We start from the raw sequence: 11,215 nt of genomic DNA on the forward strand, positions 1-11,215 counted from the left end.
GACAGGATATCATCATTTTACCCATTGTACAGATGGGGAAACTGAGGCTAATAGGTTCATTGACTTCCCTAAGGCCAGCCAGCATGTCCTCAGGTATCCCTGAACTGGGATCTAGCCTTACTTAGACCTTCCACCTCACTGTGCCCTCCACCTGCCCCAACACACACACACACACACACACACACACACACACAATATCACACAAAGCAGTCCACTCACAGCCTTGGCTCTTTGCCATGGGACTGAAGAAGGGGTAGGTGAAGTAATATTAAGTACATACTATGTTACAGGTGCCCTCCATACATTCCCAACCATCTGGTGACTCCCAACCATCTGGTGACGTAGGGACTGTTACTCCACTTAACAGTTAAGGAGACTAAGGCTCCAAGAGCTGGAAAGGGGCAGAGCTGGGCCAAGACCAGGCTGTCTGACCCCCTCCACCACTACCCGAGTTCTCCCTTGGGTCGTACCTGTGCCCTTTGCTTCTCTCTCCTCCCAGAGTCTGGGATTCTCTACTAGAAATGGGATCAGAGTGTTCCCCTGTCTGGTTTCCAACCAGATCAGAAGAGAGAACAACTGGGATGAGTTGGATTCCTAGTGCTTTTCATGTGTGGAGGAGTTGCAATGCTCCCACATTCATCCCAGCATCCCCATCTGAGCTCCCCCACTGTGGCAGTATGATGCTCTGGAAGTAAGAATCTGATCACATCCTTCTCTCACCACCCACAGGTGCCCTCTGTCCTCAACAGCCCCAGGTCTGGTCTCTGTGGCCCCAGCCAGGTGTGTGGCCTGGGGCAGGTCCCTCTCCTTGGAATCTGTACTCCTTAAGGCTCTGGCAGATGTCTTCCACTGGGAATAATGCCCAGGTTAGGACTGTACTCAGAGCCTCTTCTTCAGATTTTTCTATTTCCGGAACCTCCATCTACCTATCTTCCTAGCTCACTCCCCCTAGGAACGGTCTGGGGGCAACCCCAGCAGCATCCCGAACTTGCCTTAGCTATCAGAGAGAGGTGACGCTTAGCTAAGATGAACAGGGGTCCAGTTCAGTCTTGGCCTCCATGGAACCAAGTCCCACCAGGCCCCAGCCCAACATCCCCACCCCTCATTCGTCTTTTTTGTCCCTGCCACACCTTTGTCCATGCTGTTCCCCTTACCTGGGCTGCCTCCCAACTCCTCCCTCCCCCGTCCAAGGAAAGCAGCACAGTGTGATGAAGAGGGCAGGTTCTGAAGCCAGACAGGCAGCCGTGGATTCGAATCTGGCTTGGTCACTCTAGCTGTGTGACTTGGAGCATGTGCCTTAATCTCCCCGCACACAGAAACAGTAACACCTCCCTCCCTGGGTTACTGTGAGGATTAAATAACAAAACCTCCAAGAAGCAGAGCCCGTGCCTGGTGAGTGCTCAATGAACGTAGTTATTATTCTCGTTAGCACGGCGCGGGGCACACAGCGGGCATTCGGTAATGGCAGCCCTTGTGTCACAGCCAACGCTCTGGAACCGCGAGTCCTCTCTCCTCCCTCAACTCCTGACTGCCCACAAGCGAGATTCCAAATCCTCCATCCAGCATCTTCCCCGTCAGCATGGTCCCAACCTCTTGCTCCAGCCTCCCTTCTGCCTCCCTGCAGCCCCACTCAGCCACTCTGAACCCCTCACTCAGCTCCCTGCTTACTTAACCTGAGCCTGTGCTTGGCCTCCCTTCTGCCTAGAGCACCCCGCTTCCTGTGGGGGATTCTGATGCAGCCATTGGGGCTGAGCTCCTACACACCTCCTCAGCGAAACCTCCCTCACTTTTCCACCCACCAGTGAGACCTGCTCCACAGCCCCTGATAATTCTCTGATCCTGGCACACAGGAAGCCATGCTGTCATTCGGCAATTTGGTCTGTCATCCACTAGACTGTGAACTCCACTGGATAGGGAACCAGGTCTGATTGTCTCTGTGTCCCCAAAGAACCTTGGCATGGAGTGCAGCCCACAGTGGGTATCAGCAGATGCCAGCCCCAGCCTGCCACCCACCCATCACTCGCACGGGGGCTGGAGGCACTGCACGCATGCGGGACACGTGGGATTTGTGAGGGCAGCTGAGCAGCAAGGTTTATAGAGGAACCCAGGGCAGCAGCAGGGTGAATATCTGGAACTGGGTCGGCAGGCTCAGGGTGCAGCCAGCCTAAGCTAGGGGTCAGGGGCCCATGGCCCCTTCACTCCCCCAGGGGCACAGTGTAGGCGGCACGATGTGGGATGCCCCAGGAAGGGCCAGGGCATAGAGGTGGGCTTCCCTCCATCAGCCCGGGACAGAGCCAGTACTGAGGGCCCCATCATTCTGACTGGGGTAGGGGTCTCGGGGACCCCCCTGGGGGCCAGAGTTAAGAGGAGAGGCACACAGCCCATCCAACGTGTCCATCTGGTGTGGCTAGGTGCCAGCAGACAGAGTCCCACATGCAGAGCTCCCTCTGGGCTGCAGGAGGTGGGGGACCTGGGTGGGCAGGCAGGTGCAGCAGCAGGGGACCCCAGGTAGTTTAGTCCAGTGGCCCCTGGAAAATGAGGCGGACGCAGCCATGCTCACCAGTGAGCCAGGCCCCACAAAAGGGGCAGGCAGCGTGGAAAGCGTGGGTGCCATGGGGCAGTGGTGTCTGGGCCCAGTAGCGGGCAGTCTTCTCAGAGCAGACATGGCCGCAGGGTGCAAAGGCGTGGCTGGGTGGCCCGGGGTCCAGGCAGAGGCCGGCCTCCTGGCCAAGCCAGAGGGGCACGTAGGGCCCCACGAGGCGGCAGAGTGGACATTCGCGCTCCTGGGGGCCCCGCTCTCGCCGGCAGCCCCAGCCGTGGTAGCCGTGGACATGGCCGCAACGGACGTAGACCCAGGGCTGCTGCTTGTCGGGTGCTGTGCGGCCACGGGCTGGACTGGGGAAGGCCAGAGTGCTGAGGCCCACAGGACACTGGGGTCGCGCCGCGTTCGCCTCCTGCCGCTGGGCCTCCAGCTGCTTCAGCGTGGGTGCCCGCAGCAGCCCTGCCGGCGTGCGCCACAGTAGTGTGGCCCCACACAGGTCGATGAGGGAGCCGTCCTGCAGCACATTGGACTCGTTTTCCACCTGCCAGGGGCAGCAGAAGGGCCTTACTGCCCAAGAGGCCCCCAAACCCCCTGCCATCGGGCAGCCATCACCCCAGCCAAGCCATCAATCCATCCCACTGAGCCTCCCTGGAGAGGGCACCCTGGACCAGCGGGGCAGCTGGGGCAGAGGACGGGGGAGGGCTGGGACTGAGGAGGGGAGATGAGTGAGAAGCCACGTGGGAGGGCAGGCAGGGGCTCCCAGGCAACACCATCCCTCACTTTCAGCGGGATGTGGGCCTTGGTCACGTTATCTGTCAAATCAGGAGGTCTGGAACAAAATGGGGTTTTTCTAAAACGTTTTCCCGTGTTCTCTCCTAATGGCAGAGGCAGGAAACGCCTCTATTGGAAACACTGGGGACTTAGCCCAAAGCAGCTGTCCGAAGGGCTGTGGTTAGAAGCAAGGACTCTGGCGCTAGAGACTGGGTGTGAATTCTGGGCTCACTGTTTACTAACTCTGTGTCTCTGGTGGCGTAACTCAACCTCTCTGTGTCTTAATTTCCTAATCCTCCAGATGGATTCCACTTCCCCAAGAATCAAGTGGTTCTCATGAATCAATCACTGTACACACTTGGGACAGTGCCTGGACCATAGTGGGTGCTCAGTGAGTGTATGCTAGTGAAACAGTCACATGCATGATTTAAAAAATAATGTCTCCCCAAGTCTCCCGCTAGAACTGATGCTCTGGAAAGATAAACTATGCTTTTCCTTGAGGTTCTGCATCTCCTTGCCGACACCCAGGAAGAACTCTGCATGACCCACGTGAGGAGCTTGGCCACACAACCTTGGGCACGTCCCTTCCTCTCTCTCAGACTCTCTCAGCTCCTAATAGGAGTTCTCTGATCTGTACCATGTGCAGCGTTACTGTCACCTGTGTCAGAAATACTCCAAGGCCCTTTCCCACTGGGAGAGGATAATAAAGCTAAACCCATCTGAACGTGACAGACACATTACAAACTGCCAACACTTTCGGCTATAAACTGCTCACACACAGGCCAAGTGTGACACTCACAAGAGGGTGTGATTTTTTAAGCTGCCGGCATCCTCAAAGCCGCTTGGTACTGCACAGTATGTGTGTGTGTGTGCGCTCCACTTCACATCACCCACGGACCTCCAGCAGACTGTGGGCTACGCCTGGGGACACTGATCTGGTCCTCTCTGTGGGGCAAGTGGCATGTGCCCCCAGATGGAGCCTGTTGGGGCTCCCTTGTGCAGGAGGACTGGAGATTGTCTCCTGGCTTGGGCAGGGGGAAGGGCAGATTGGGAGGGCCTGGGAAGAAAGAGGGGGTGAGGCAGGGATGGAGCAGGTCACCTACCAGCTTCCCCCGCTGCTGTGCCGAGCGGCTGTCCCTCAGAGTATACACGTTCCCACAGACAGAGATCTCCCGCCAGACACCTGGGGCTGAGTCCTCAGAGAAGCCGCCTGCTGGGTGCATCACCAGGACCCCATTGGTGGTTAAGCCATCCATCAGGCCGTCGGGGGTCCGCCATTTGGCCGCCCGCTCCTGGGACCACATGTGGGATCAGGTCACATCTCCGAGTGGCCCCCAGCAGGCTACAAGCCAGGGGTGCTGCCCCTCTACCCTCCAGGTCAGAGGTGGCCTGGACTGGACTGGAATTGGCGCTACCTGACTTTGGGCATCTCCTGACCTCTCTGAGCCTCATTTTGCTCATTTGTTAGGTGGCGTTGCTAATCCCTACATAGGTCATGGTTATGATGATTACTGCGGGCTGGTCCATCACCCCAGGATGCTGCCCCTCCCCAGCCTACTCCTCTGCTCACTCTCAGATGAAGCGCCGGTCCCTGCCTGGGGGGGCTCACTCACTCCAAGGAAGATGTTGCTGGAGGCATCGAAGCCAGCGGCATAGATGCGGGCAGTATAGGGCGGCCGGCGGTCACAGAGGATGCGGCAGGCATAGCGGGAGATGGTGCTCTGGGCAGAGGGGCCCTCAGCAGCTCCTCCTCCGGGGGACGTGTCTGTTACCACAAAGTCGATCATGTTCTCCGTGGAGCGGCCAATCTGTGAGGAAGGGGAGGGCAAGCACAGGGATGCTGTGTGCACAGGTCAATCCCACGGGCTTCCCACCCCAGGGTTCCCGGCAGTTGCTCTGCGTGCAGGGTCATCAACAGTGAGGGGGCAGCACCATCCCAACTCCTGGGGGTCTCCAAATCCAATTGCCAGGGTCTGGGGCTTCTCCTTCTCTGTCTCCCCAACAGCTCTGGGGAGCACCCCACTCAATAAAAATTAGTTGATTTGATGATAGAACAGTGCAAGGAGCACTCAAATATTAGCAGCAAATAGTGAATTTTTAAGAAGTATTTACTATATACCATGCTAAGCATTTTATGTGCAATATTTTGGTTAATCTTCCTAACAATTCCATGGGGTGGGTACTATTAAGGGCCCCACTTTACAGATGGGGAAACCAAGGCCCAGAGAGGTTAACTGACTGTTGCCCAAAGTCACCCAGCTACTAAGTGATGGAGCTGGGATCTGAAGCCAGGCAGTCCGACTCTCATACACACTCTGAACCCCTGAACTGGATGGCCTCCTGCAGCCTGGGAGTCCGGTCTTGGCTGTGAATCTTGATACAGCCACTGACTTGCGGTGTGACTCTGGGAAGTCAACAGCCGTCACTGGGATGTCCTGCTTCCTCACCTGAAGAGTAGTCGCCTGCACTGAGTGCCCCCAAGCACCTTCCCCACGGCCTTTGGTCCTCCAGCCTCACCCCAGAACACCTGCAGAGCTGAGTGCTGAGGCGTGGTAGCCCAGTGGCCAGGAGGCCTGTGGAGGGGCCCAAGCGTACCTGGAACATGTCTGTGTCGCTGTCATGTGTGTACTCGACTATGACGGAGTGGCTCCGGGACAGTGTGTACGAGATGCTGTGCTGGCCACGGTTACTCAGTGCCTGGCAGGGAGAAAGGAGAAGTCACTTCCCAGCGCACGTGGCCATGAGAAGTGTGAGCCACTAAGCCAGAAGCTGGAGCCCCAGGCCCCGCGGCCACTCCCAGAGAAGGGGCGGTTCCACCCTTTGCAGAGGGTGTACTGTGCAGCCGGCTCTTTACCTAGTTACCTTAGTTGATAGCTACAGTCCCCCAAGGAGGTGGCATGGTTATTATGCCCATTTTACAGTTAAGGGAACCGCAGCTCAGAGAGGAGAACAAACTGGCCTAAAGTCACACAGCTGGAAACAGCAGAGCCCAAATTCTAACCCAAATCCTCTGAAGCCAAAGGCTTTTCTCTCGCCATTATTGTGTGACTGTCACATCCCCTCTCTGAGCCCTGGCTGCCTCTAAAATTATGCTGATCATTTCCATCCAATGGATGGGCTCTGGCAGTCAAGGAAACACTTTGCAAACTGTAGAGGACTGTGCACACTGCAAGGGATCTCCCATCAGCACCATTTCTCTGGTAGCCCAAGGAAGGGAGTGAAGACACAGTGGGCTCCCCTGCGCCAGTGGAGCTGTGGGCAGGTAGGACTGGGAAGGCTGAAGACCCAGGACTTGGGCAGGGAGGGCAGGACCAGCGCCCAGGTCTGCTGGGACAAGCTGCTTGCCTTGGAGACGAGCGGTGTGGAGATGTGGTGCATGACATCTGGCTTCACTCCGTTGGCATGCGGCCGGCGGCTCAGCGCCAGGCGGCTTCGCCGGCGGCCCTTGTCCCCACTTGCCAGACACCCATTGTAGCTGTGGATGTGGGGGGTTAAGAAGAAAGGGTTGCAGGGAGAGAGAGAGAAAGTGAGCCCCTGAGAGACTAGGAGGAACTGCTAACTTCTGGGAAGATCCTACCTTAATAAACAAGCCCCAGAACCACCCGAAACTAGAAGACTCTGCTATGTCAAATCACTGCCTTTGGGAGAGGGGTCGGAGTTAGAACGTCTTCAAAAGGCCTTTCATTCAACTAACCAGTGTTTTCTGGACACCTGAGCCCTGTCTGGCCAGGTGCTAGGAGCTGGGGTAGCATAGATGACACACAACGGGTCAGTTCTGTGTCCTCAGCGGCAGGGGAGGGAGGTCCTCAGCTTTTCAAGGAACCTGGATGCCACCTGCCATGACCCAGGCACAAGCCAAGTGAGCCACAGGCCCAGAGGCAGGAGAAGGCAATTCTGGCCTCGGGATCAGGTTTCCGGGAGAGGCAACACCTATAGTGGGCCTTGAAGAACTGGAAAGGATTCACCTTTAGTAAACTATCATTTATTACACCACACGTACTACTGGAAACCAGAAAGAAAGAAAAAAAAAAAATAGACCCACAATGCCACTACCTCCATATATCCATACACGTCAAATTTCTACCTTCCTTTCCAGCTCTTGTCCGGAGGGAATGACTGCGGAAGGCAAAGATGGGGTGAGTCATAGCCTTGATCGCTGCCATGTACTGGAGCCTCCCGTGTTCCTGGTGCTTCAGGTTATTAATTACCTAATGGAATCTGTGCGATGTCCTGCCAGGCAAGTATCCTTCCCATTTTACGAATGAGGAAAATTGAGGCTCAGGGAGGTGAAATGACTTGTCTGATATCCCAGGTTAGTAAGTGGAAAAGTCTAGATTTGAACTTGGGTCTGTCTGACTCTGGCCTCTCTTAGAGAAGCTCTTTTAGATGGAGGGCTCACCCTGAGCAAAGGCCCAGAGGCTGGCAGGGTTTGGTGAAGTCAGCGAGTGGTGACTTGGGCGGTAAAGCGCGGTAGGGGAAGATGAACTTGGGGGAAGAGCCCTGAACACCAGGCTGAGGAGTCTAGACTTTATTCTGTAGGCACTGGGGAGCCACAGAAGGTTTTGCAGCAGGGAGTGACAGGATGAATAGCTGCCAAATACAGCCAAGGACCACCTGGATTAGAATCTTCTGGTGAGCTTGTTAAAATACAGATTCCCTGGCCCCACCCATGGAGATTCTGATTCTGTAGGTTTGGGAAAATACCATCAATGGGTATTTTCAACGTACTCTCCAGGTGGCTCTGATGTATAGCCCGTGTGGGGCTTCAGTGCTCTGCGGAGAACAAACAGCTGTCAAGAGGGCCTGCACCTTTGGGTCTGCACTCTCCCCTGGCAGTGGCCTCGCCCTCAGCTGCAAAGCCAGCCCTTCCTTTGGGACACCAAGCAGCTGCTTTTCTAACACAAGCACCCAAGAGGAGTATCACTTTTGCCCTTGTAAGCTCTTCCCACGTATGGGGGTTGGGGTAGTTCAGAACACAGGCTTGGGGCTCAGATGGGCCTAACTTAAATCCCGGCTCTTCCACTTATCACGTGACCTCTATAAACTGGGGCTAATGTATCAGGACCTATCTTGCAGGTTTATTGTGAGAACTAAAGGAGATAAAGCATTTAAAAATGCTTGGCACAGAGTTTGGAGTATATATAGCAAGCCCTTGATAAATGTTAGCTATTATTACTACAAAAATGAAAGCACATGGCATGTACCTGTCAACAAATAGTACCCGTTATTATTTCTAAATAATCATCATAATGATAACATTACGTATCAGATATTTTCTTCAGGGCAGGTGGCAGAGACAGAGGCCAAAAGAAGGTACAGATGGGGGAGGAAGAAGAGGGATCTGTGCCCGGGGAAGAGTTAAGTGGGTGGTGCAAGGACCCTGGTCAGGCAAACACCAGGAAGGCATGAGGTCTACCCAGCCACCAACTCACGTCGCTTCCTCTCTCCTGGCCTCAGTTTTCTCATCTGTAGTGTGAGGGTCAGCTGTGGCTTAGTGAAAGTGCACTAGACCTAGAGTAAGAAAGACCTGGGTCCAAATCCCAGCCCTGCCACTTACCAGCTGTGTGCCCTTGGGCCAGTCACTTCCCCTCTCTGAGCCTCGGTTTCCTCACCTCCTTCCTCACAGCATCTTTGTGAAGATTGAAATGAAATAATGTCCATGAAAGGGCTTGGCACAGGCCTGCCTCCCAGAACACGTGACACGTGCCAGGCACTGTTCTACGTGTTTTACAGAGATCACCTCGTTCATTCCTTCCGACAACCCTCTGAGGTATTATTATCATCCCTATTTTTAAAATGGGAAAACAGAGGCACAGGGAAGTTAAGCAACTTGCAGAGGTAGGATTTGAACCAAGCAGTTTTGCTAGAGAACCAGAGTTCTTCACCCTGGACTACACACACTTGGCGCTCTATGAAAGGCAGATGATGTTACTTTTTTCTGATCTACGTTTTTTCTGAAACATCCATGGGTAGTTAGAGTTGTCTCAGTAATTTATGAAAAATGGGAAGATAAAATAACAATTAAGAATTGAGGCGGGTTTGGTCAACTTTGTCTCTCAGCTGGGAAGGTGAGGAGGGACAAACAGCAGAAGGCCACATATGGGGAGAAGTGGGGCCCTTGGCCTGGCTGCCCTGGGGGGGTGCCTGGTGCCCCACCCCACCTGGACCAGGGATGCTCACCCCAGAACGATGAGTTCACCATACTTGATGGGCTCCACGCCTGGCTGTGCATCTTCACTGGGAGGAGAGAGTACGCAAGTGCCCTGGTTTCCAGGGTGCCGGAGGTCTGAGGCTCTAGGGGACCCCACTTCAGGGTTTCCTTCCAACACCATCCTGGGCACAGTGGGAGAGGAAAAAAAGAGCTTTGCAGACTTCCATCCCAACCTCCCTCAATGCCAGCTCTGGCCTGCTGCGGGATCACCTAGGCTAAGATCAGAGTGACCTTTCACCCCATCTGTTGCTATGGCGACCACTTCACCTCTGCCTCCCCTAAACTGCTCTGGGGGGTTGCTGGGATACCAGAGAAGGGAGATGGATGAGATGGAACCAAGATGGAGGGGCAGCACAATCAGAAGGTCAAGATTTGGTACAGCCAGAAGGACGGACCAACTTGGGGTGGCCGGGACCCCAGTCTCGGATGTGCTTGAAAGAGGGGGCACCCCAGGATTTGGGGCCCTTACTCCTCATCTTAGACTCAGTTCTTGGGTTTAGCGCTCAGACCCGGGACCTCTGAGTAGTTCTTCTATCAGGTTCTTGGAATCTATCTGTCCATCTTAATCTTCCTGCTCCTTTGCAGGTCTAGGCCTCTGTCTGTCTGTCTGTTTTCTCAATGACTCTCTGTCCTCGCCGCTGTCCTTTTCGCCGTCTCTCTTCCATCCTCCTCCCCAACTCCGCCTGTCTGGCCACGTCCACCTCCCCATCCATCTGCCTCAGTCTCCCCTTCTTGGCCTTGCCCTGCAGGCAGGCCTCTGGACCTCTCCCGGGTGCGCGCCCCCTCCCTCCCTCAGGTGTCTGTCTGCAGTCCCCCAGCCGCCCGGGTCTCTGGAGGCCTGTGGGGGCGGCTCTCCCCCTTCCGGCTCCGGCTGCAGCAGAGCCCGTCTCCGCAGGAAGCCTGTTTGGAAAACATCCCCGCGCAGAACGGACTGCGCCGGGGCAGGCCCGCGCCCCGCGCCCGGGGCAGGCACAATGACGGCCCAGCGCATACGCAGATACACACCCGGCGGCCCCTCCACACAAACACGCGCGCGCACGCACACAGTCCCGCACAGTCCGAGCCCCGCGGGCACTGCCCGGACGGGCGCAGAGCCCACCCCGGCCCGCGACCGCAGGCGCCAGCGCGCAAACAGCCACAGGCGCCCGCCCTCGGACCCATTCCCTCTGCCACCTCCAGACACGCTAACACGCCCCCCACGCCCGTCGGGGCCCGCCTGGCGCAGCCCCCGCCCCCTCCGCCCCGGCAGCCTCACCTGGCCGCGCTCCGAGCCCCGCTCGGCGCCGCTCCCTCTGCGCCTCGCCCCTGCTCGGCCCCGGGGCCGCTGCGGCGGGATGGGCCCGGCCCGCGGCGGCTCCGCGCTGCCTCGTCACGGGGACACCCGCGGCCCGGGGAGGGGGACGAGTGCGAACCACCACGCTCCGCCCCCTGCCCCGATGCCCCGCCCAATTGGGCCCGCCCCCAGGAGAGCCCCCGCCCCATCCTAGACTCCACCCCTTGCGGAGAAGCTTAGCCTTAGTCGGCGGAGCCCCGCCCCTTCTCAGGAGACCACGCCCCTTTCCCGGGCCCCGCCCCGGGCTCTGGGAAGCCTGCCCACCGCTCTGTCTCAGGAACTCCCTCCACCGTCTTCGGTGGCTCAGGGACTCCCCGTAGTCTACGTGACCCCCTCCCCCAGTTGGGGCTCCCCAGAC

General features: G+C 56.7%; 1 protein-coding gene across 4 annotated transcripts; it reads right to left on the reverse strand.

The window, feature by feature from the left end:
* Positions 1-1,393: 1,393 nt before the first annotated feature.
* PELI3 (pellino E3 ubiquitin protein ligase family member 3) lies at positions 1,394-10,887 on the reverse strand. 4 transcript variants are annotated; one of them, XM_087422599.1, is made up of 9 exons: positions 10,780-10,887; positions 9,494-9,646; positions 8,871-8,942; positions 7,367-7,429; positions 6,659-6,788; positions 5,909-6,010; positions 4,927-5,121; positions 4,417-4,605; positions 1,394-3,083 (listed from the first exon to the last, which is right to left on the reverse strand). In XM_087422599.1, the coding sequence occupies exons 2-9, from the start codon at positions 9,643-9,645 to the stop codon at positions 2,514-2,516; spliced, it is 1,473 nt and encodes a 490-aa protein (XP_087278725.1). In that variant the 5' UTR covers position 9,646; positions 10,780-10,887; the 3' UTR covers positions 1,394-2,513. The 4 variants fall into 4 exon arrangements, with proteins under 4 accessions (XP_087278725.1, XP_004437717.1, XP_004437718.1 ...); XM_004437660.2 differs by lacking the exon at positions 7,367-7,429; XM_004437661.2 differs by lacking the exons at positions 7,367-7,429; positions 8,871-8,942.
* Positions 10,888-11,215: the final 328 nt, after the last annotated feature.

The sequence above is a fragment of the Ceratotherium simum genome, chromosome 34 (assembly GCF_057802395.1).
Source record: "Ceratotherium simum simum isolate JZ-2026a chromosome 34, ASM5780239v1, whole genome shotgun sequence".
In the NCBI taxonomy this organism is placed as follows: Eukaryota; Metazoa; Chordata; class Mammalia; order Perissodactyla; family Rhinocerotidae; genus Ceratotherium; species Ceratotherium simum.